Raw genomic sequence first — 26,948 nt, 5'->3', positions numbered from 1 at the left:
ATTAATTTAACAAACATTTATAGTATTATACAATAACATATAATTGTCACGGAAAACTGATTTAAAGCATATTTTAATATTACTGATTTAATATGAATAATTTATAATAATGCACATTTTATACCTCATTGTATTGCCTTTAATATGACTTAATTTACAAATCATTAAGATTTTCTTTTTACTATAAGAAAACAAATGCATAATTACGAGAATAATTAAAAAAATTTATTATGAGAATTTCTGGAAGGAAAATGCACAACCGTCATGAAAATAAATCAAATATGATGCAAAAAAATGTAAATGATCCTACAAAAATTTCTTTTAATTTTAGAGTGAAATGTGATGCAGAAGACAGGTTTCAATCTAAGTGAGGCTTTAATGAGGCAGCAGCGTTGCAAGTAACAAAATGTGTCCCTTTAAGGAGCTGGTCATGTGACACCAGAAGAAATAAGGTCACAACTGGTTTTACGCAGGTATAAAGGCAGCAAAGTAATAAAAAAAAGGCCTCGAATGACAGCGGAAACCACCACATCAATTACTTTATAAAAAATGCACACAGATAAGACAAAATTTCAATCGCACATACACAAACCTAGTCAAAAATCGCAATTCTTTCCTGGCGCAGTTCTTCCTCCCATGCAGCAGGGTGCAATGCACTCGACCCAAACACATTGAACCACCACTGTGCTGTACATACAGTCCACAGAGTTAGCGCGCGCATATTCAAGTTCTCTATTTCTGTTCAAATTCTAGCGAACAAAAGGCCTTCCTGCCGTTGCGCATCTCTTGACGAGAAAGTCGGGTGTATCAACCTCAAACCACCGAACTCCTCAGTGCAGGAACCCCATCAAGAGCAGTGGCAACAGCAAAACCTGCAAAAACGTGGTCCAGACGAGCGCGGCTCTATTCCCAGCATCCCTCTGGCTGCAGTCGTCACCGACGTAGCCGTTATAGCACTGACACTGAAACTCGTCGCGCACACGGCTCAGCTCTTCTTCTCCCATCTGGCCCAGAGACCTTCAGCGTGTTTCCCTGCCGCTCTATGCTGTGGGTGTTCGGGCTGAGATGCAGGTACGTGTCCGTGTCGGGCTGTTTGCGAAAGGCAGCGGCCACGAAAATCTGCAGAGGTTTTCTGCTGCACTGCTCGGCGGCCGACGTCACGGTTAAGTAGGTAGCGACCCCAACGGCCCTCGCAGGTATTCGTTAAGACGGGGAACAAGCCGCCTGGAAGATACAAGATTAAAGATTAAATCAAAAATGACTTTTAGAATATTTGTACATAGGTTGTAAATTAGACCAATATCTTTTGCAATCGCTAATTAATTGTCCAATATTTAACTTTTTATTTCATGATTATCTACTTTGGCAATTTCTACACTGGCATTTTTAAAAGAAATACTTGCTCCTTGAGTCTGTTTTTTTTTACTATTGATTACAGGGGTGGAACGGTACACAGATGTAATGGTTCTGTACGTACCTCGGTTCGATACGATTTCGTTACAACAGGGGAAAAAAATAGACTATGCTCAGTTTCTTTTAATTTATTTTGAACAGACAGTAGTACAAATTGCAATTTTTTTCTGCCTAGATGTGAAAATACTAAATATTATTACATTGTTATACATATAAAATCTGCAGTACATATATACATACAAAGAATACATTCTTGAAATATATTTGATTTAGTTTACAGATAGACAAGGGGGAAAAAACAGTGCAACACGTAATTGTAGCATATATATGCTGAGTTTCAGTTCATTTTTTGTGACAGGCTTTAATTTGTGTTTACAGAAAAAGGAAGCTCAAATGACAGAAACTGACATCCTATTTGTTTTCTTTATTTTACAAAAGCCCAATGTTTTGATTTAATTGTGAGTGTACACAAATAAAAGCAGACCTTTATAAAGTGATGCATTATTAATAACACAATAAGTGTTTAAAGTTGATTCTGCTGGTATAAGGAAACAGTTAAAAGTGACTTGCGCAGGCGCACACACACGCCACACCACACACACACACAACACCACACACAAAACACATCAGTTCCAGCATTGCAAACTTGACAGCACAGTGGTACTTTATCAAAATAAAAATACAGTGAACCAAATATCAGTGTGCGGTCTCTGCTGTCACCGATGGAACGCAACTGAAGTACAAAGCCTATAATTTACATAATAAATAATACTTTAGCATTGAGATAAGTTACATCGCAAATATGGAGATATTATGGAATATTTGGATTTGTGCAGAATGGGAGAGGTAGGATACACGAGCACAAAGCTCCTTGTCACAAACAGTTGAGTGCACAAGCCTTTAAAGTTTTACTGCTTTGTCAGTTTCTGAGAGACGCATTCAGAGTCAGCACATGGTCACTGTCTTAGTGGGCTTTGTTTTCAAGTGCGCAACTCATGGCATTCACTGTTCTTCTGCTGGAGGTTATCAAACAACATAGCATTACTGCGGGCACCCCCTTCTGGATTGGGAGTGAATTGCCTGTATTCGTTGTAAAGCCCCGTTCACACTAGCAGCGACTTTTGTATGTCTGCAGTCCGCTAGTAGTGTGAACGGGGCTTAAGGCCTCATGCACCGAACAGGGATGTCCATACCGTGACGGTTCGGTAAGAATACATGTATCGTTCCACCCCATTATGCATATATGCATAAATATAAATAATTTGTGTAAAAATTTATATTTTGTGTATTATATATATATATATATATATATGTTCCACCCCATATATATAAAATACACACAAATTATGTGTATTTTATATTAGATTTTATTATTTTTGACTTATTACTATAAATTATATATACACACACTAAACACATTATATATAATAATAATAGTCAGACACCCAATATAGTATTGAAATATTGTGCATTACTAAATGAACCCTATTATGATCCTAAAAGACCTCTCCACATGTTAAAGTCCTGATTAGGGTTTTATTTTGTCATAATAACAGACTCATTGTACATGACCCATTACTTATGTAGAATACATATTTATCACCATCTGCCATTAAGAAACCAACATCACTTGACCCCTAAAGTCAATTAATGTGAAGGAGGCTAGTTAATATCCTGATTAGTGCAAAACTTACATGACTGCTGGCGTAGTTGGAGTCGCCCCAGAGGATGACGCCCGCTACACCCAACGCCACGCTCTCGCCGATGGTCGACACCAGAATCCGTCTGCACACAGACAGAAAGAAAGAAACGTCAGTTCAACTCAGCATGAATGTGAGGATCCCATCAGGAAGATAAACAGGTGTTTTAGACAAGGCTTCATGCGTCACTGAATTCAGAAAAAATCACCTCAACAAACACTGAGCTTCTTGTGTGTTTGTGAATAGTTTTGCCTGTGTGAGTATTTGTTAATCGTTCTGCCGTTTGTATATTGTGACAAGTGACATCGGTGATGAACGACAAAGACTTCATTCTTCTCTTCTTGACCACAAACTTTGTCTTCAGCCTTTTCATTACATTAGTGACAATCACTCGTTCACTCTTTGGCTTTTGTTGAACTGCTTCACCTCTTGTTCCACAGACACTGACGTCAATTCCTGCAAAAAGTCTAAACATTTTCTGCTTGATAAACGAATGACAGTTCATACGGTGTATCAAATCACAACAAGAAAACTACTTTTTGTCCATCATTACGTTAAACATTATGTCTGTCATATTTTACTTGGGCAAAGTTGGTTTGTTTGTTTTTTATTATTGTAATAAAAATAAAAAATGATTAATTATAATAAATTATTATATAAATAATTATATTGTGAAATAAAATGACAATTATTAACATTACCTATATATCAATAAATAAAACACTATATCAATATCCATTATTCATACATTAATATATCATCATTAATAATTAGAATTAAAACATTATATTATAAAATATAACATTATAAGAGCAATGATAAAAATAGCATTCATATGTAATACTAAAAATTTATTAATAATTACAATAAAATGGCAATTATTAATTATAAATGTTATATTATTATTAAATAAGTAGTGCTTTCAAACGATTAATCGCATCCAAAATTAAAGTTTCTGTGTACATAATATATATGTGTGTACTGTGTATATTTATTATGTATATATACAGTATATATTTTGAAAAAAAATATTTAGAAGAATATAGAAAACTTTTTTGAATATATTTACAAGTATAAGGCCTAATATTATTATATTTTATATTATATATATAAATATATTTAATATATAAATGTAACATTTTTCTTAAATATATACTGTATGTGTTTGTATTGTTAAATAATTATTTTTATGTAAAATTTAATTTTTAGTTTTGGTTGATATTTTTAGTTTGATAGAGATAAATGAGAATTTTACATTTTTTTTAGTATATAACTGATTATTAAATGACAATTATTAATTAGAATAGTTATCATATTTATTATAAAATACATATAATTTCAACAACAATAATTTATTAGTGGTATTGATATTTAATAATTTCATCATCATCATATTTTATTTTATTATTGATATTTATTTTTTTTATTTTCTTCTTATTCATTTTTTCATTTATATTATTATATTATTTTTATTTTCAAATTTTTATATATTGTGTTATTTTTTGTAGCATTACAGCCACTTATTTCCCACACACAGGATGCCATTAAAGCTGCTTAAGGTTGTTTGTGACTTTGTATGGCTGCTTAGGTAGCAAACACCCTAAAGCAAACCATTTCCATGCTAACTATTTGTTTGATGATGTTTCAATAAGAGGTGTGAAGGGAAAACACTTCTCGTGTCTCATCAAAAGATATCTATGTGCTTGTATTAATATAAAGCTGTTTGAAGGTTATATCAGGCTACACTGTCTTTGCTTGACAGTCCAGAAAGCACTCTGATGTGTTACACTGCAAGGCCATATCGCTCATATGCTGCTGCTTTTTTCTCATTTATTTTTGGCACTTTTACGGTTACGGATACTAGAGAGAAAATGGCATCCCAAGGGCCTGGGGCCAGTGGACAGAGGCCACCTCTTTGAGATTATGGTGCCTACATACACACTCAACTCACATCGCCCACTAGAGCACAATGGTTTGGCAGAACATGTCAGCAGAATCAACTCTTCTTCATTTAAATTATGTTTGCATTTTAATGTTCCTGGATTCAATTTTGATAGGCTAATTAAATTGTAATTTTAAAAGCATGTAAACAGATATCATACAATGTTAACAATTTTTTAAAAATCTTTTAAAATGTAATCAAAAAAAAAAGAAGCATTATAAATAGTAATATAAACGTATTTATTTTGGCAGTGTGTACTGTGTAGTGAAAACGCTTATTTTAAAGGGGAATGTCTAATGCTATTTCATACATTCTGACTTATTTACACTGTTAAAGAGTTGGATTCTCATGTAAAACATGGCCAGAGTTTTAAAAAAAATTGGTAGGACCGTATGACCTGGGGTAGTTCTAAAGATTGTTTTTGGCGTTTTTTGCCTTTATTTCGATCGGACAGTGTGTAATGACGGGAAGCGAAGTGGGGATAGAGAGTGGTCTGGCAGGATCGGGAAAGGTCCACAAGCCGGGATTCGAACTCGGGACACCCGTAGCACAACGATGCTTTATGTTGGCCGCTAGCTTTCTATATTCTTTTTGCTATCCCGATACTCCGCTCCTTCTTTTTATATTGCATGGGTGTGCTGTTATATCTAAATATAGAAACTATATATATCTTAAAGAAAAGACTACAATATACTATATACTATATAACTGATTATATATATATATATATATACACACACATATACATTATATATAATGTATGTTTGTGTGTGTTGTACATATATTTGTAGATTAAAAAAACAAAAAACCTTGCTACATGGGCTAACCGAGACTTGTCATTGCTCTTGCATTTTATTGCTCTTTTGTTAGTTTCAATTGCTTCTATTGTCCTCATTTGTAAGTCGCTTTGGATAAAAGCATCTGCTAAATGATTTAATGTAAATGTAAAGAAAATATATCACAGTGTTGTGGTGATTTGTTGAACTTAGAGTGCCATAAAACGTCTTCGGTTTCATTTGCGTTAAGTGTAATTAGTGTGAAGAGTTTATTCAGACAAAAAAAGCCCTGTAAGGCTGTAATTCACCAGGTCATGTGACGAATTCAGACTCCAATGTCCTCATAAAAACGTTTTCCACAAGGAGTGTGTTATAGCTCAAGTGTGGGTTCCCTTCAGATATGTGCTGGAAAAATGGCTTGGCTTGTATTTTATACTTGGCAGCGCTCAGACTCTCCACACAACCGTCTCACGAACCTCAAACGTCAAACCTCAGTCATTCCCTTACACAACAGCAAACACTCCCTCACACACACACGCGCTGGCAATCTGCAGACCAAACACAAACAACCAACCCCACCCCAAAACCATGGACATATCCAGAAGATGTTATGTGATCTTCAGCCTCCTGACAGACCAGAAGTACTCTACAGACTTTAAGGACGGTTTTACAGACGTCACAGATGTGTCATGTGACCTGCGGTGATGTCTGTATGAACAGTTAGTTAAGGTCTGCTAACTAGACCAGGGTACGATTAGATGTTGCAAGCATTCAGAGTAAGTCTCCAGAAAGGTGAGAAGATTCTGCATGCGTGATGCTATATCAGGACAAGCCGTGGACATATATCAGTCTGTTTAAAATTCTCTGCACCTACATTGCATTAGAAACATTGCTCAACGGCAGGAAAAACACACCTTGACACAGCAGTCCTGAAATACAAACACTGCATTAGAAAGCATCTGAAACTTCCCTTCAAACAGTCGCAGAAGCCAACAGACCATCACAAAGCATTGGTTCAGCTGGACAAATGTAGCTCAAGCTTTGGGTTTTGCCTCTGGTATTTTTTGTGGATAAAGATCTGGGCTGGTGTCCAAAAAGGTTGTTACATTTTTCGTATTCCGCAAAGACAGATCTCAGGTTACTCACCTCAGGAACCTGTCCCTTTAGATTAAAATGTCAACAAAACTGACTATTGACTAGATTTCATGAGCGATTTTAGTAAAGCTAAAACAAATATATCGGTTGACCATATTGTTAATAGGCCAAAATTAAAAATGTTTTAATTAGATATTTAATTGTTAATGCTCATTTTAAACCACTTTTTATTTTATTTTATTTATTTTTTTATTTTATGTTTTATGTTATTTTTTTATTTTTTCTTGTATGTTGTAAATGAAAATCTCAAAATGCATATAATTTTTTCATACCGTACATTACGTTTTAATGTTGAACTTACTTGTAGACTGTAATATTTTTTTTAAATTAGTATTGTGTTACATGCTTATTGTTTAATAACTTAAAAATACAGAAAATGTACTAAAAGAGGCAAGGTATTTTTATTATTATTATTTTTTTTTTAATTGCAACTAATCCTAAATTTTAATAAACCTTCAAAAAAAAAAAAAATGCATGATAGATTTTTAATATTATGTGACCCTGGACCACAACACCAGTCATAAGGGCCATTTTTTTTAATTGATTTATAAATACATAAGATGAATAAATAAGCTTTCCGTTGATGGGGATGGTTTGTTAGGATAGACAATATTAGGCCAAGATACAACAGATACAGATTTGAAAATCTAGAATTTGAGAGTGCAAAAAAAAATCTAAATATTGAGAAAATCGCCTTTAAAGCTGTCCAAATGAAGACCTTCTAGAATGTATATTACTAATCAAAAATTAAGTTTCGATATTTTTACAGTAGGAAAAGTACAAAATATCTTCATGAAACTTGATCTTTACTTAATATCCTAATAATTTTTTGGAATAAAAGATAAATCGATAATTTAGACCCAAACTGTGTATTATTGGCTATTGCTACAAATATACCCGTGCTACTTATGACTGGTTTTGTGGTCCAGGGTCACATATGGTATATACATGTAACAAACCATAAAATTTCTGGCAGATACTGATAATCTGGCCGATAATTATTTTCAAGTTACAGACCATAAAAACCGATAAATAACCTAATAATTACAATTCCAAACTATTTTATCTTAAATAAAATAAAATAACTGAAAATTAAACTCCATTATTTTAAATACCACAAGTTTATTCCTCACGATATATAGTATAAAGGATAAAAATGGATATTCATTTGGAGATCTGCTAAATATTTCATTCACCAGCATTATTAAATTGAGAATTTTTTTTTAAAAGAGTAACTTTCAGTGAGCATCAGATAAAGTAAAAGGTCATCCAAATGTACAAATAGAGCAAATAACCATAAGCACAATTTAAATATCCAATATCACCTGATACCGATAAATTAAAAACGAAAACTCTATTATTGCCCGATAACTAACACGATACCAATATGTTGTGCACGACTACTTATAGTTCACGTCAACTTAAATAAACAAGTGGCCACACTGGTTTCCACTCTTTTTGAGGAAAATCAAACACTGCCACACCAAGCGTCATCTTACGAAAATCTCACCTCTGTCAGCAGCGGGAGTTCAGTAGGGTTGCCGTTAGAAGCTGGAGGATTGTTTTGGTAAGTGGGCCGCGTGTAGATAAACACAGGCCTGGCTGACCCGTTCCCAACAGACGCCAACCTCATGCCCTCCTTGACCCGGTTCCGTACGAACTGGCGCCCAGCCGGTTGGTCCTTCAGCACATTTGCCATGTAAATGGAAGGATACAGAGCTGTACTCTCCGTCCACAGCCACTGCAGTTCGTTGTTCCTTTTCAACTCCACGTCCGGACAGTGTCCCGTGTAGCTCTTATTTTTGTAATTGTGATTGTAACAATCAGGAAAGAGGTAGAAACCCCAAAGCTGATGGGGCCGTAAGCTCTTGGCCGATCGAAGCGTCTCCAACATGAACTTGCGTGCAGAAAGCTCAAACTCTTGCTGGGCCAACTTTGGCAACTTGATCTTGAAGGCCAAGTTGGGGTTTTTCTCAGCGAACTAACCGTCGTGAACCATTGCGGTAAATATCTTTAGTGCCCCAGTTACGTATCCAGAGGGGCCGCCACTCTTCCCAGTCAATCACAGCAAGACCTTTCACTGTCGTGTCCTTGATGTACTTCTTGAGCCCTTCCGGCATCCGTTCTAGGTGTTGCGTGAGACTGGCAACCTGCGGTAGGCCGCCATTGACTGGAGTGCCATCTGGCTCAAAATACGGGTACAAACCCAAACGGTCCTGATAGAAGATGGTGAGATTTTGCTTGGTGAAGCCCTCATTTGGTGATGCCACTATTTGGAACTGATCCAACTGGAAGGTGATGTTATGTCGAGGTCTACAGTCTTCTGTAGGGGCGTTCCAAGCCAACAGCAATGGCTTGCCGGAATACAGCGGCCATCTAGAGTTTTTTAACTGCTGTGCTTTTAAACAGGTCCAAAAGAGCATTAAAAACAAGAGTCGCAACCAGGAGACCCTCGGAGGTCGGGTCGCCCCAAAGAGACCAGTGACGTTTTTCATTTCAGACCTAAGAATACAGCAAACCACTACAATTAATACAATTCCTTTGAGTGTTCTAAAGCATGTTAAAAACATTGTTTCATGTGCAGTTGGTTCACTGGTACATTATACATATATTAGAACAAATACAATTATGATTTTTGCACAATTTCATGATAAAAATGCACCGTTTATTTAAAGAACACATTTCGTGGAAGCCAAACCAATGTAGTTTAAAATTTAGTTTAAGTTTGGAAGGGTTTTTTAGGATATTTTAGGATATGTGAGTATTTGTGAATATTTGACAAATATGACAAACAACCAAACAACCACTTGCATGATGGCATCCTCTGCAAGCATTAAAAATAGTCATCATTAATTCACTGTAACATTATCAACATACTTGCACAAATAAATGAGAGCATTTACATTCAGGGATTGACCAAACTTTTGTCAAATGCTTCTAAAATATATATATATAGATATTTTTACAGTAGTTTACATGTGATCGCTGGGAATCAAATCCATGTCCTTAGTATAAGAACGCAGTTCTGACATTCGAAATAGAACAAAAGCAAACAAACAATAAGAAACAATTGAACAATCCACAGAATGTTTAAACTTTGTTTCAAACATTTGATTCGGATCACCGTTCAGTGTTGTACGTTACAAAACCGCTTCCGTTCACATTCTAGAAACAGTTACACATACTAACTGTAATATGTTAAGAGGAAATACAGACCTGTATAGATCAGACTGAACCCGTCCAGCACACCGGTCCGATTACTCATAAACTACCACGTAGCCTCCACCCATTCATCCAGCGGATGCCAACACCTCATAACTATAAATCCCAATCGCTATTTCAAAACAGTCTATTATCACTGTTTCAGCGTCTTTGAAACGCCCCGTTCGCGTTCGCTGAGTAGCGCTGGCGCCTCAGCTGCCTCATCTGGATCGTGATTGAATGTGCGATCTCGGCCCTCAGATTGATAAATGTAGTTGTGGATAGAGGGGTGTGAGTTGGTATATATGACGCAATTTGCTATTCTGTAACATTACATTTTGAGCCCACTCGATGTAACACGATATAAAGTAACAGATTAAGTCTATATAAAGTGCTGAAGTCGTTACTTTGGGTGTTAAAGCAGTGGTTGTCTTAAGCATGCCCCCTGTCCCCCCCTACATGGCGAATTGGTTTAATCCGAATTTCTGCGCTGGGGATGAAGAAGCGTTTCTACTGAACCGAGCTGAGAGACCTGCAGGAGTCCAGAGCCATTATGTATATATATATTTTATTTCAGTAATAAATCTCCTTTCTGTCTTTTCCTTCCTTTGCTCTGTTTATTATTTTATGAGGGTAAAACTACAGCATGACTAAAGACTGACTATCAAAAAGTACTAAGGTAGCCTAATACTACTGTTGTTTTTGAACACAGTACCATTATAGTAGCCTACCATGATTTTTTAAGACATGTATCACGTTAATACCATGTTTCTGAACAGGAATCATGGTAATACCATGGTACTTTTTGAATTACACTGCCATAAACTCTTAATTGATTTTATTAGACTACTCTGGAAAAGCTTAAATACAGCCGAGTCAGTTAACCTTTAAAACTAACTACAAAAACTTTTTTAGAGCTCTAAGATTAATAGCATTAACTTTTAAAAAACAGTGCATTAAGACTGCAAAATAAGCCAAAAATGACCATTGCGCAACATGGTGTTGACGGATAAAATGTGGCAAACTTAGCACCTCAACATATTTCACCATCCTCTGCACGCAAACATTTTTTCACCACGAGTAACCGATTAACCCACTTGCTTTTTTAACGGTTGCTAATGGTTTCAAGAAAACCCAAGCTCATTCAGCATCAAACTAGAATCCCTTATAGGGACGCCTACAGAATATAAAGGCCTCCAGGAAAGACCTGGTTTCCACGTGTTACAGTGAAGATGGGTGTAATGACATGTTGTGGTCAGTGCTATAGGACTTCTGAGGTCTACATTAGTGGAAGAGAAAAGAGGGGAAAAGGGGGCCAAACACAGAAGGAAAACCACCCACAGCTGGCAGGCCAAAGGGGTCATCTTTGATGTTGCCTTTGAAGGGGCAGATGTCATGAAAACGTCACAACTGGAATCAAGATAGTTTTGATACTTCATCTAGAGTTGAAAATATGCTTTGGTGAGTAATACAAGTGCATTTCTCTCCCTCAAATGACGAATGCGGTGTTTATGTTTGCTTCTGTCCTCAGCAGGAGGCAGACCATTCCGACGAGGTCCCCGCTCCGGGCGGAATACCTCAGTAACTAAAACAACATCTTTTGTACTAATACGGGACTGTAAGAGCCAACACAGACCCTTACAGCCTCTTATAAACTAAGGACAGATCGTACAGCTGCGAGTGATTATCACCACTAATATCTAATTACGTGAGGTAAAAACATGAAAACTCTCCATCTGACTTGACAGGTGTTTGTTCCCTTATGTTCAAATTCTTTCTCTCACATCTTCGGAAGTGTCATGGCCTGTTTTTATCGTTAATTAAAAATAAAAATAAAAAGTGGAAAAAAATATTTCCATGAATTGAAATAAATGGAATGTTAAAAGGAAAATATTATAGAAAAAGTTAGTTGAAAAAGAAACATTTTAAATTTTGTTTAAAGTACTAAAAAAATTACTAAAACTAAATTAAAAATTAATAAAAATGGAATAAATATTTTAAAAATAAAAATGAATTAAAACGACTAAAAATGAAATAGTCACACAAGTTTAAATAAAATTAAAATTAAAAATCCAAAATATTAATAAATACTATATGATAGTATAGTAATGGTACTAAAATAAAAACATGGCTTAAAGTAACAATTCATTCAAAAAATTAAACTGGCTAATATTTTCTAAATACACAATGAAAGTGAATAAGGACTGAAGATGTTGAGGTCTAAAAACGACTTAAAATGTAGTCCGCGCAACATTTGATGATGTTAAACTTTTCGCAAAATGTTGGAAAAATTCCCAAGCGCATTTGGGATTTCACATCCATGGCGAAGGGAAATATTGTCAATGAAAGTGACTTAAATGTAGTTTTTTTCTGTTTTAGAAATGTACGTATGATCTCAAAAGACTTATAATGCAAAGCATAAGCCACATGGACTACTTTTACAGCTTTGTTTTTGGTTCTGACCTTGAAAAACGCAGTCCCCATTTACTTTTTATTGTAAGCAAAAAGAGCAGCCTGGACAATGTACTGAGCGTCTCCTTTTGCATTCTATGAAAAAAGACAATCATATTGGTTTGAAATGACATCATGGTGAGTAAATGATGACAGAATTGAAAAACTTTAGTTTATATATTTATACACATACCATGTTTTTTTCCATATTACTATGGTACACTGCATTTGTTATATTTTTAAATGTAGCTTACAACGCAACATATATTAATATTTAACATTTTTCTTCAGAAAACTTTTCAAATTAACACTTTCTTACTTATGCCACTTCAAATGAAAGCTTCTACTTACTGTGCGGAAAGGTTATCGTTCTCCCAGCAGACAGATGTCCTCAGTAGTCTCTATATGTAGATTAGCACCTGCTTCAGCTCACCTGTCACTGAATGCACAGCTGCTTTAAGAGAGACCCACAGTTTTGATCTGGGAGAGACCACACCCCTGTACCTCCTTCACATTCCTGCCCATCTCACCCACCCGTCACCAGCCCCGGGAGCCCGGCCAAACTTTGATCTTACTGTGATTGAGGATTGGATATAATTGGTTTAGTCTGATCTCAGATCAGCCCCTGCGGGAGACCCCATGCAGAACCCAGTTCTGGTTGCCAGGGTGATGTTAAAGACTCCCACCTCTGTGCAGAAACTTAAGGTAGAATAAAACTAATAAATCATTGCGAAAGTTATGGAACTAGAGATGGTGACAGAGGTAGAGGCGAGAATGTTAATTAAAAAGTTTTATAGCTAAAGAAATGAATAGTACTTTAAAAAAATATAGTAGAACATGGCACTATAACAACACTTAAGGTCATGAATTTCATTCCCAGGGAATATACAGTAAATACTGATAAAATATGTGGCTTCAATGCACTTTTTGTGGATATAAGTGTGTGATAAAGGTTTAAAAAAAAAGCTGATTTATTTTTAGTGGGGAGTCCCTCATGGAGATCATATGACTGAATTATTAATGCAAAAATTTAATCCATCCACACCAGTAGGTGTCAGTATATTATAAGTCCAAGACCACTATTGTATCACTACTGTATCAAAAAACTAAAAGGATTTAAAGTGAAATCATATTTACCATTGTTCATTGAATTTTCACAGGCTAAATCCAGTCATTTCAATAGTAATCTACACAATCAAGAATTTTGCGTGAGGGTAAAAGATTTTCACCAAGCAGATTTCACATCGGGTTCAAGTTGGTCAACTGTTTTTTTAGGGGTTTTTTTGCACAATTTTGCCATAAATACCATACAAAGATTGTTACATCTATATAAGCTACATCTCCATTGATTGCTATGTGGTTATTAGGGTGCCCAGGTCAGTAAAAAGCTCCTGAGAAAACTGAAAGTTAACAAGCCACACAATTAGAATTATAACTCATGTCAAAAGCACAAGAACTCCAAAACAAATTTAGGCTCATGGATTAAACAGTGACGTCAGTGGAGTCTAAAGTGAGCTTGTTTAGAGTGATGAATCCCTGAGTACAAATCAATCAGCTCTGTCTTCACTAATCAGAAGATCGATAACTGACCTCCTATGTCTGAGCGAAGCGATCATCATGTTTCACGAAGCCAGTAAACACAGCTGACTGCTCTCCATCCCTTTCTCTTGTTTCCTCTTCTCTGCTGACTCAGGAGCGGCTTTCGGGGAGAGAAAGCAAAGAACAGAAACCTGTAAGTAAAAACCAAGAGAGACTGAATCCTTAAAACCCTTGAGCTCAGCAATAACATGTAGCTTTATTAAAAAATTGGGAGAGGAAAACCCTTAATGATGGATTTGTTCTTTCTTTGAAACACGCAGCTTTTAGCTTCACAAGGATGGTAATGGATGGACTGGAGTGGTGTGGATTACTTATAGATTACTGTGGATGGTCTTTATCGTCTCATTCTGACGGCACCCATTCACTGCAGTGAATCCACTGGTGAGCAAATAATGTAATGCTACATTTCTACAAATCTGTTCTGATGAAGAAACAAAATATTTTGGATGTTGTGTGGATTGGTAGTGTTTTGGGTTATGTGTTAATTTATAGTTTAAAGCACTTTTACTGACTTGTTTCCTGTGTCAGTGGAACGGGATGAGAACACATATTTCCCCTGTTCCTCTCCCAGGGTCCATGACTCTGTTGATCAGGACAGTCACTGTTCGGAAGGGAAAGAAGGTCACATGGACGCCCAGCACAGCAAGAACAGGGCTGCAGTGCGTCAATGCCGGGAGAATGTTAACGCTACCCAAGCACACGTCATTGAAAAGGGCTGCGTGAAATTTTTTAACAATCCCATTATGAAAAAAAAAGAGGCATTTGTGGGATGTTTATTTTCTATGTTACAAACTTACCATAAAGCAAAATTGATAGGCTTAAGGAACATTTATGGCACGACTGAGAGTTTGGAGCATTCCTGCTCGCATGAGATATACATGAACGCTGTTGCCTAATGAGCCTGAGGTTTCAATTATTGAGAATCATCTGAAAACCATTAAGTAGAGGACCAGTTTGTGTTGACGGATCAGCCCTGCACACACTCTCAACAGCTGTGCTCCGAATGAAATACTAGAGTATTGATTTATCTCAAACGGTGTACAGCAGGGTTATTATAGTTAACTAAACCAATAACAAAACAACACTTTTGTTAATTAATTAACATTAATTAAACACAAAATATTTTGAAATATATTTCATTTCAGCTAGGTGACAAAGCAACATTTCTTGATGTGCTAAAATAATTATAACTGAAATCAAATTAATATAAACTACACTATATTGCCAAAAGTATTGGGACATCACCTTCTAATGACTACATTAGTTACTTCCATGAGTACAAATCTTAATGTTTAAGCATATAATGATATTCTAGGGAATTGTGTGCTTCTAATTTTATAGCGGCAGTTTGGACAGGACCCTTTTCTATTCTAACACGACAATACCTCTGTGGTGTACCTCTGGGTTCAAAAAGAAATTATGGATTCAGTCAGTGTGGAAGAACTTGACTGCTCTGCAGAAAGACAAATCCTAATCACAGTCGAACACCTCTGGGGCCTGTTTCATAAAACAAGCTTACCAAATAAGCTAGGTTTTTTTCAGTTAGTCGGACTTATTGTCAGTTGAGTTGGTTCAAAATAAGTCAGACTAACTGAAATAAGATTAATAACATTATACAAAATTCTGTTTTCATTTCAAACATATTGTATTACATACAAGCACTGTGACATCAGTATGAAATTATTGTCAGTTGGTATGAAACTGAGTGCGAATTTAATCTGTAAGCCACTGCTAGATACTCTCTTCTGATTCTAAATGCAGCTGTACAGCTGAGATGGATGAAAGCATCCATGTAATTCTGAGTCAGTTCATTCGTGGTTTTTTTTATTGAATCATTTCAAATGCACTCAAGTAGTTTGAGTAACTCATATGACAGAGATTATGAGGCTCCAGGCACAGCAGCTAAAAGCCATCACAGCTCATTTTTGGTGTCTCCAAGGAAATCACAGCTAATCTTCGGAAAACCAAGTGGGAATAAACGTCCCCAATTAGGACTATGGGTGGGTCTGAGACCATAGTCCTTTAAAGATGGAATCATGGACATGGAATGTAGATTCGTTCAGCAGTGATAATCATTACAAAAATCAACGTCATAAAAAAATTGATTAATGAGATCTTTTTTAACAACTTTTTCGGGAGAAAAATGTACTTAAAAAAAGCTAAACAGGTTATCTGCTTGCTAAAATGTTCTTAAGTTGTTATTACCACATCATGTGGTAACTTGTTCTTAGTGGTTGCTAGTTGGCTGTTCTGGCCGGAGTCAGTAAATCCCACCCAAAGTCTCTATGACGGGTATTATTCACTCATTTTATCACTTACAAGCCAAAATGATATGATAAATCATTAACGTTTGTAGCACAAATGGTGTAAAACACTTACACTGCACCAAACTAGTCTACAGACCTAAGAGAAACAAGTGCGCAGCCATCTTTATAATTTCGTTTTTGCAGTAGCTCTGTAGCCTTGCTGGTGAAGTGGATTTACTTATTATAGAGGTAATACTCAAAGCGGATGTCATAACAACTAAAGAAGACCGGCAAGAACTTAAAAAGAAATTCGTACGACCTTCTATAGTCTTCGCTTACATTCATGCTCTGGAAACACAAAGGAGGACAGAAGATTATCGCAGGGCTGGAAAGGGGAGGAGCTAGATAAAGTCTACTTTAACGTCTATCAACGCACGCTAACGGTCTGTTAGCTAAAAGCGCGCGCTGCCGTTTTGTCATCTGCCGCTCTTTAAAAAGCGGGATGGGTTCTGATTGGCTGTAAGTGTTTTCATCAGTTTGAAAAGAAGTCGTTTTTAAAGTGAATACAAACATGTTGTTCTTCTGTTATAGTTTTAGTAATAGTTGTACCTTTCCTCACTGTCATACATTATTATTAAAACTTAAGTTATTATCGTCCTTTAAGTTTGTATGTGACTTTAGTGATAGCGGTGTGTTCAGATCTCTTCGAGGAATAATTGCGGCTTGATTTAGCAATAATCCTATAAATATATGGCTTCCCTCAGGTCCAAATGTTTTTTCCGAGTCTCTGCCAGTCCTTTGTTTAGTTCATTGAATTGCATTGCTGGTCTTAGTAATGATAAAAGTTTCCCACAGCAGAAGATGGCAAGCTCTTTTGTTTGTGGATGGAACATCATTAAGGAAATGAGGCAAAGATTGATTTTAGTCCTGAGGAAAGAATAATAGAGTTCGAGTAGAGGACAGTTGAGAAAAACAGACCGCAGGAGGGAAAGACAGTCAACTGACAGAGAGATAAAATAGCTTTAACTATTTGAACTTGTCCTACTGGCTTTTGTGGATGAACTTAATTAAACTGATCACTGGGGGGAAAAACATAAATATTAGTTTCTAGATTTTATAACAACATGAACTCACCTTGGAACCCATTTACTTTAAATAGCTCACCCTCTGCAATGTAAGGGTGTCGTCAGAATGAGAATCCAAACAGCCCCAATAGCCCTTCTTTTCCACTCAAATCCGGTTCACCTACATTCCCACATAATATTCTGTTTTGCTATTGAATTACATTGAGACAAACACAGTTGTGCATTTATACGTGGTATTTTCTTTAATGCCATCTGATCATTTCAACTGTAATAAAGACTGTCACAACAGTGAAAAGGGGGCGGGGCTTCTCACAGTGACTGGCAGCACTGTGTCAGTCGGAGCCTCAACCGTCCAATCAAAGAGCAGCAGCAATTCCATCATCCAATCAGTATTCAGACAAATCCCAGCATAGTAAACAGCCATTGATTCTCTTCTACTGGCTGAAAAGAAAGCAGAATCGGGTCTACAAGGAACTACATGCAAAATCCAGGCTGCAGTTTTGCTCACTTTTGTATTAACCCTAACTGCGTTACCTCTACGAACATCGCATCCTTACGATCTGTGAAGCTCTGCCTGTTACACAGTGCCCATCAATTACAGCATTCAAATGCAACCTGATCTTTCCGAGGGTTTCTTTGTAAATTCTACACAGAACGTGCTAGAAGGTCCTCCGGAGTCCTTCATGATGTGCTCCTGATAAAAGTCGCTAAATTTTCGCTAATTTCTATGGTCACATACAAACAAACATACACTCATATACAAACCACGCTTAGTGTCTTGGCCGTACAGCCCATAATAGTCTTCATGTGGAGCATTATGAGAAAACTAAAAGAGTCAGGACATCATTGTCAGGCCGCAGCCTCTTCTCAGTCACACAGCCGGAGCGTCTCGCGGCTCGTTTGCCGGGATTCCACATACACGCGTCAAGCCCTTCCAAACACAAGGGGGCGCTACTCAGCAAGCGTGTCCGGGATCCAGCGGGCGGGAGGAAAATGAAGGAGGGCGGATTCTTCGCAGGAGGTCACCAACGTCATCAAACTTCACAGATGACGACCGGAAAATCGACGTGGATACAAGGGTGATCCAACTTGATGATTCCCTATGGAAAGATTTGCAATAAAACATTATCGTTATCGCAGCTTGCCATTCTAATTTAATGTAATTCAAACAAACGTTCGCAGAACACACCCATGCTGATTTACCTGAGGTATGAGATTCTTGTGGATTCGTTTTAGCTTGGCTTTCTTGGGGCATTTTTTTTTTTTATGGTTTTTTTTTGTAAAACTCGTGGGCCAGGTCGCCATCCTCATCGAAGTACAAAGAGCTTAAAAACATGAATACAAGTTTTGTTTGCATTCCACTGCCCATATTTTCTATCATTTTTTTAATGTAAACATGCACTAGATGAATGTGTTTTGTACTGAATGTTTCTTGTATTGCAACATGTGACACCAATTATTTAATATAGACTTTTAAGTAATTATTTAATTTAAACATTTAATTTTTAGATTTTTTTTGCGCACACACACACACACACACACGTATATATATATATATATATATATATATAGATATATATCTATATATATATATATATATATATATATATATATATATATATATATATATATATATAAGGTCACTTCACTTTTATTTTTAAAGAAAATCTGTAATATAAGTTGATGATTTGGAGACAAATATTCTATTTTCCCATATAAATAGTACCAACAATGGCATTACAACATTGTGTATTCTACAGAAAAATCTATTCATAAAATAATTTTTTTATTTGTTTGTTTTGCATAACTATGACATTACTTTTTTTTAACATCAAAAAGCAGATTAAATAATAATTAAAAATTGTTTGTGCGTATCAGTTGCCAGACACTTAAACATAAATCAGTTGACCTCAAATGAAAAATCAGTATTTTCTTAATTACATTTTAAAGATTTACTATTAAATAAATAAATAAAAGTGAGCGTTTTAAATTTTTGTTAAAGATTCGTATGAGTCCCTCAGTTGTCCTCAGTATGAAAAGATAGATCTTAAAATCATACAGTTATTGTTGCAAAGGGTTCAAATACGCAAAAGATGCTGCAAAACCCAAGCGGCAATCTTCCGGTCTCTCTTTTGTGAAACCAACAAGGAAGTGACTAAAACTGCAATTCATCGACTGGCCACTAGGGAGTCAGTCCCATAGACGCCCCATGTTAAAATGCCCAACTTTACAGCAGAAAAAAACATGTTTACAGCCTGGTGCAAAAAATGATTTTGGTCTAGGTAGCTAATGTCTAGCATTTCAAAGTTGTGCCAGAAAGGGCTTCAAAAAGGGTGAAATGTTATTTTTTTTAAAGTAACTGTGAGGGGGTGAATTTTTTTTATCATCATCTGTTTAAATTATATAAAGCCTTTCACTATATGTAAACATCTATCCTATTCAGGTCAGCACTAAATAAAAAAATAACACACATTTTGTATGAACACTCTTATCTTGGTAAAATAATTAACAGCTACTACAAATTTTATGTATAATTTTGTACTGTACATACATACTGTAGAAGTTTATTTTTCATTTAGTAACTAGTCATGAAATAAGAGGAGTAATGTATAGTCTACCGGTCGTTATTGCAAAATAAAACCTGTGTTATTCTGCAATAATGTTTCCCAGTTAGTGTACTTTATCCTTTACTTAACACTAAAGGTTCAGTTACCTCAATGACTGTGAACAGTCTGAAAAGGTTACTTTCAAACTCAAGAAAGTGTGTTTTTCAGATGATCTGTTTCTAGTTGGCAGTGTATTTGGCACGGTGGTCCAGTTCTGCTGTCTGAAATCAAGTCACATGCCAGGAGCTGTGGTTATATTTACCTCCTCCTGGTAAACACGAAAGGCGTGGCGTTTCGGATGCTCCGCACCCGGGCCAGGCTCTGCTCTTGGCCGTCTTTTGCAGGCTCATCTCCACCACCTGCACCGGAGAACGGCCAGTAGCCTTTCCCTTTAGACCCGCTGCCGCCCATCATGGGCTGCAGAACATTCTCCTCCTGCTCGGGTCACACTCGGGTCGCCCGTACAGCTCTGGGGGAAGAAACAATAAACTGTCATTGACCTCATACTGTTAAATATTGACATATCTGATGTCATGAATCTGATAATGTCAGTCATGATGAAATATGGCTACTTTTTATGACATGGGAAACCTGTGAGCTTTACTTTCCCACTAAAACCCTTAATCGAAGGAAATTCATTTTAAATGGTCTTAAAATCTTAATAATGTGACATTTTACATAATATATTATGTAACAGAAATTTTCACCTCAGCATTAGCATTGTAAAACATAGACAGATTGTGTTTGACAGCCAAATAACTCAGCAAAAAACAGATTTTAATTTCTTAGACCTAATTAATAAAACAAATTTGCATATATGTATTATTAATAATAAATTATTTATTTATTTTTCTAATAGTCTGAATTGATGTAGCTGTCATGCTAATAGGGCTAACATTATAATGTCCTACAACGTTCGAGTTTCTAACATAAAATGATTCACATGTATAACGATGACACTTACTTGAATTTGGTCTCCTGGTGTTAAATGAAGCAGGGGAGTGGAAATAATGCGGATTAACGCCGGTTTGAACAGATTTATTGAGTGTGTAAAGTCACTCACAAAGGAACCGCTGCAGCAGATCACAGAGTGAATCAAGACACGCTCAGCCGTTCCTGCTGAAACCGGAAATGACGTGTAACGGTGAGGAGAACGGACAAAATAAAAGTTCGAGATTTTATAGAATAAATGTCTAAAGTTTTTTTAACCGGAAATGACGTGTAACGGTGAGGAGAACGGACAAAATAAAAGTTCGAGATTTTATAGAATAAGCCATTATATAATCAAAACATTATATTTACAGAGTCAAAATTATTATTGTCATATTTCATTTTAAAAGCCATAATATATTTGTATCGAAAGATTTTGTTTATTTTTTTTATTGTTATTATAGTTTTTTTTTTGTTTTTTTTAAACTTAATTTAAAGATGGTTGGGCATATCCACTATCAAACAATTAAACACAAATAAATAATTTGGAATCAAAATTATTGCTTTCTTAATTACACGTTGGCACAGTGAAGTATTCAACGACAGGACTTTTATCAAATAGAGAATACCTTGAAAACTAAATGAGTTCCCTTTCCATTTATGTAACAGAAGTGCTTAGTTTCATCATCATTATTAAATGTAATTAATTACATTTATGTTTTTAACTTAATGGTTTAATTTAATTAGTCCTGCACACAACAACAAAAACAGCCATTTCAAAGGGGAAATATATTTTATTTAATTTCATTTAATTTACAGTGAATATCCAATATATACATGGGACAAGTATTGTTTTACTAAATGGTGTTACTTTAATACAGACATCTTTTTTTCTCTATTACATGTATAAATGATGCTAAAAATACTCTATAATCTGTTCTGATGTATTTCATTCACCACAGACCAACAATCTGTGGCTCACACTGGAATGATGTCACTCCACATCTGGATCTACAGCTACGACCGCAGCATTTCTTCCAGTCAGTTTAACGTCACACTCCTCTCACGCTCACCAGTCACGCTTCAACACACGCTACTCATCTCTCTCGCTCTCATTTCCCTTTCGCTTCTGACCCATCTCACGTCCAGAGCAGGACAAAGGGCTCTTCCACACACTCTTTGGATTCAAACAGCACGTTTCCTTCTTGTTTTCTTTCATTTCTGAGGTATGAGCAGCAGCTTGTTTCAACCCGGCGTGCTGAAGTTCTTCAGAGCTTCGTTCATCTTGTCTCTGGCCAGAGTGTAGCGCCGCACGATCTGCCGCACGTGATCCTCCTCCTCCCGCTGCAGGATGCGCAGGAAGTTCTGGAGTTCAGGAAAACTGAACGCATCCCACTGCCAGAAGAAACAACAACATCTTGTTCATCCCTCAAATGTGCGCATATGCCTTTAAAAACTATTTTGCATATCTAAATTGGTATTATTGGTAAATTGGTTGTTTACTCACATTGACTTCCCCCGTTTCATTCTCTTTAAGAACTAAACTGAGGACCTTCTCGTTGGGTCCAGCACACAGGCGCAGGAAAAGTGGACGTTCGTCATCTGCTAACTTCCTTAGGTACACTAAAAAGAGAAAGAAAACATGACATTTATTATTTGCTAACAATGTATTTATTGTTTCCTGTAAGAATCAATGTAGAGAAGATGTCAGAATAATAATAATCGATGTTCTCCACACCTTGATTGTGTCGCTCGCTGCGTTCAAATAGTGAGAACTTGGCCGGATTGTCCACCACGGTGAACTTCCTCAGCAGTGCTTCGATGACCTCTCTGGCCCGCGTGCTGGAGCTGATGTGCAGGTGTTTGACCGTGTCTCTGGGCAGGTAGAATGAGGTGCGGTGCTTCAGTGCTTTGTCTTCACGACAACTGCCATCCCGTCCAGAGGAGGAGGAGGACGAGGAGGAGGAGGAGGAGGTGCTCCGTGGAGGAGGGAGAGACACGGGCCGGGCCAGCTTGAACAGGACCTTTATGAAGCCAGTGTAAGATCCATCACGGTTCTGATGAGGAGGACCAGAAACATTTTTGCAGTTACGCTCTGAAGCTTAACACTTACAGTAAATACCACAAATATATATAATAAGTCTAACTAATATAATACTATGTATATTATTATATTATAATTATATATTATTACATTTATGTATTATTACAATGATTACAATACAAACACCACAAATCAATATATACATATACATACAATATTATAATGTAAAATACATTATGTATTATTACAATGTATCATTAATATAGTTATAATCCAGGCATCACTTATATAGATACATAATAACATTAAGTAAATTATAATTTTATATATTATTTTGTTTTATTATATTGCAAAAAGTAATAAATACATATTTTTTATGAATTTATAAACTATATATATATATATATATATATATATATATATATATTTAGTTACCCATTTTGTTATTATATGAACAAATAGATTATATAATAAATAAAAAAAAATAAATTATATATATATATATATTTTTAATTTTTTTTTATTAAATTATATATTTTATATATAAGAAATAGTATTAGTAATTAGTAATATGTCATAACTGTATATAATTTTTTTATTATTATATTTTTAATAAACAAAAATGTACATATATTTTTATAAATGTTCTTATTTAAACTAATAGATTTTATAATAAATTAAAGATTTTACATATAATAATTTCTAGATTACTAAAATTACTAAATAAAATTATAAATCAGACTTTATCTGTTAGAATATATAAACATCATTTGAACAATTTTTCACATTTTTAAATTAACAAATGGCAAAACAAAATAAACAACAACAACAAAATAAAACCGGTAGGATATATTTAGATAACACAATTTTTTTTTTAAGGTGTCCTTATTACACGTTTCATGTACTTACTATTACAATAACAATAAATTTGCATGCAAGTAACCCTAAAGCACCGTTCACACCAAGAACAATAATTATAAAGATGACTATAAAGACAAAGATATTAGGGTCCACATCAGTGAACGATATCCTCTGTTTATTCTAAGTGCACGCTTGCCTGCCGCTTTAAATTCTCAAGCTCGTTACAGCAGGATGGATTCTGATCGGGTGTCAATGTTTTTATTGTTCATCAGCTGGAAAAAATCCTTCTGAAAGTGATTCCAACGATAACGTTTCTCTGTGCCTTTATCGTTACAGCTGAGGTGTGGACTATTCTTTAATATCGAGAACAATTTTTAGAACTATATCTTTAATTTTCTTTATAGTTATCGTGCTTTGTGTGAATGGGCCTTAAGCCGAACCCTTATCCTAACCATAACCATATAGTGAGTACATGAAGTTAATTAATATTACTAAGTACTTAAATATATTATTACACTGTAACAAGGACACCTTAAAATAAAGTGTAACCTATATTTACATATTTAACACTGAAAGGTTTCTTTACCAGAACCATGAAGAGGTTACTGTTGACCTGAGCATTGTATTCTTTCACTTTCTGTTGTACTTCACTGAGGGACAGCTCCTGTTTCCTGCAGTCCACTGGCTCATCCTGTGGGACAAGAAGACAGTGTGTGATGCGTCACATGACCACAAGAGGGCGGCAAAGAAACCTCAAGAGACTCCAACTGGCTGATGTATTCCTCAGGATATTACATTTACATTTAGTCATTTAGCAGATGCTTTTATCCGAAGCGACTTACAAATGAGAACAATCAACAAAAGAGCAATGATATGCAAGTGCTGTAACAAAACTTGATATTTTGTCCTAAACTCTGATATTTATGTTTTTTCTGAGATACAAACCAGACTTAGAAGGATCAGACTTAGAAGAACTTTGACAAATTTCTGACTTTTACACAACTCTATTTAACAACAATAGCTGGTTGTGTTAGTAGAGCAGAACAATCGCAGTCTGACTCTGAGTGGGCTCATAAAGTGGGTTTGAAACAGTCTTTCAGATCCAGCTGGATGCCTTTACCCACACTCACAGAGAAAATAACCCTCCCTCATCCAGAAATAGCAGACAGGAAGTGGAAACACACCCACCCACACACACACACACACACATTGTTCCACACTCACTCATACACACACACTCACATTCATGTCGACTCTAAATGCTTTCAGATTTCAGTCAATCCATAACTTCACACGTATAAAATCTTCCAAAATTTGTGGGGAGAAAATTATTCCTTCATTTGAGAGCCAAAAAGTAGTTTTATTTATCATATATTAAGTATTTATTACATATTTATTATATGTAATAACTACTTAAATTAACAAGTTAATATTTAAATATTTTTAAAATCTATTTATTTGGTCCTTTTTACATTCATATGGTTATGGTATGTGTATGTATATATATATATATATATATATATATATATATATATATATAGTAAAGCTGTGAAAAGTACCATAAAAATTGTAATAAATTTTAAATTAAGTAGTTAATAAATATGTAATTTAATAAATATATAATAAACACGTACTCTAGGCCTTTAATAAATAAAATTACAGTTTTTATCTAAAAATTATAGACTATTTTAAATAGGATAAGACGAACTCCACAAATAATTAGGTGCTTAGCACCACTTAAATAATACATAAAGTGTTTCATTGATGTCACAGAAATAAAAATTAATCTGGTGCAGTTTTATCTCTGAATAAAAAAGCTGGTTTCATTAAGAATCAAGTCATTATATTGATTATGTGCTATAAGAGACATGAACAGACTGCAGCGATGCTTTGGTTTGTTAATCACGTTAAGAGCTACTCAGCATGACATCATCTAAAGAAGAGGAAACCCCCCCCCCAGTGCGCGCGCGCACAAACAAACACACACACACACACACACACACACACACACAGAGAGAGAGAACTAAGCAAGTTTCAATATCATATACAGACAATAAATATATATAAAAATGATATATATAAAATTAGATTCGAACTACTGATTATACTTTTTAATAATTCTATACATTACTGAACTTTGTTCTCGAGTTCGTGAGTAGATCAGACGTAAGCATCATTTAAAACAAACACGCACGCGCGCGCGCATTGGATTTCCGTTAACGTTAGTTCAGTTTCTCCCGTTCAAACGGGACTATAAAGTCGCGAAGCTGCCCAAAAACGCCAAAATAACACACAGTGGCGGTTAATATTGTATTCTGTATGACCATTAACTGCTGTCTTACTTTTTCCTTGCGTCTTTTGGTCTTTCTGAGCGAGGTGCGCGCGGTGTAAAACTGCTCGAGCTCGTGCTCGGAGTCGCTCTGGCTGCAGTATCCGCTGCTCGCGCTGCTGCCCCATGTCATGTCCAAACGCTCGCAGTCCGTCATTATCACACCGAAACAGAGTACACCGGGACTGTGCGAGAACTTCCGCTGTATCTGAGGAGGATGATGTGGCTATCTGACCGACCTCGTGCAACCGGAACGCAACCGTTAGGCGTGATTTGAAACCCCACCCTTCCGCTGAGCTCCGCCCCTCGGGATGAGTATATGGCATACAGGCTCCTCCCCCAATCCAGTCCTGCCCCTCCCCCTGACACCCCGCAGAACATTGCGGTTGTTTTTTTAAAAACACGTTATGGTTGTTGTTGTGATACCCAATATTATTATTTGCTATAATCTGCAGTGTAAAATTCTATAATAATTTCAAAATTCCATATAGTAACATGTAATGGTTTCTAAAAATATAACATTTATTTTAAATAGTACATTTATAAGTATAATTAATAGTATAAATGTACTTTAGAATAGTATACACAGTATCAAGCATGATAAAATGTA

The 26,948-nt window shown here is 35.7% G+C and overlaps 1 protein-coding gene and 2 pseudogenes across 1 annotated transcript; all 3 read right to left on the bottom strand.

Moving 5' to 3' along the window:
- The window catches only part of LOC109046499, a 13,541-nt pseudogene extending 378 nt beyond the window's left edge, over window positions 1–13,163 (bottom strand).
- Window positions 13,164–17,787: 4,624 nt separating this feature from the next.
- On the bottom strand, window positions 17,788–21,324 carry LOC109046509 (annotated as a pseudogene).
- Window positions 21,325–21,878: 554 nt separating this feature from the next.
- LOC109046503 (ras association domain-containing protein 1-like) lies at window positions 21,879–26,647 on the bottom strand. Its single transcript, XM_019064247.2, has 5 exons — window positions 26,352–26,647; window positions 24,596–24,700; window positions 22,843–23,161; window positions 22,612–22,727; window positions 21,879–22,499 (listed from the first exon to the last, which is right to left on the bottom strand). The coding sequence occupies exons 1-5, from the start codon at window positions 26,493–26,495 to the stop codon at window positions 22,350–22,352; spliced, it is 834 nt and encodes a 277-aa protein (XP_018919792.1). The 5' UTR covers window positions 26,496–26,647; the 3' UTR covers window positions 21,879–22,349.
- Between the last annotated feature and the right edge of the window lie 301 nt (window positions 26,648–26,948).

This window comes from Cyprinus carpio, chromosome B22, assembly GCF_018340385.1.
Source record: "Cyprinus carpio isolate SPL01 chromosome B22, ASM1834038v1, whole genome shotgun sequence".
NCBI lineage: Eukaryota > Metazoa > Chordata > Actinopteri > Cypriniformes > Cyprinidae > Cyprinus > Cyprinus carpio.
The sequence above is the reverse complement of the archived record's forward strand: the minus strand, read 5'-3'. Positions and strand labels throughout refer to the sequence as shown.

Excerpts from the sequence above, each read along its gene's own strand:
- LOC109046503 (XM_019064247.2), bottom strand. The coding sequence starts at position 26,495 with ATGACGGACTGCGAGCGTTTGGACATGACATGGGGCAGCAGCGCGAGC. Across the intron at positions 24,701-26,351 it reads CCAAAAGACGCAAGGAAAAA|GATGAGCCAGTGGACTGCAG; the intron begins GTAAGACAGCAG and ends CTTGTCCCACAG. Across the intron at positions 22,728-22,842 it reads CAGCGAGCGACACAATCAAG|TGTACCTAAGGAAGTTAGCA; the intron begins GTGTGGAGAACA and ends TTCTCTTTTTAG.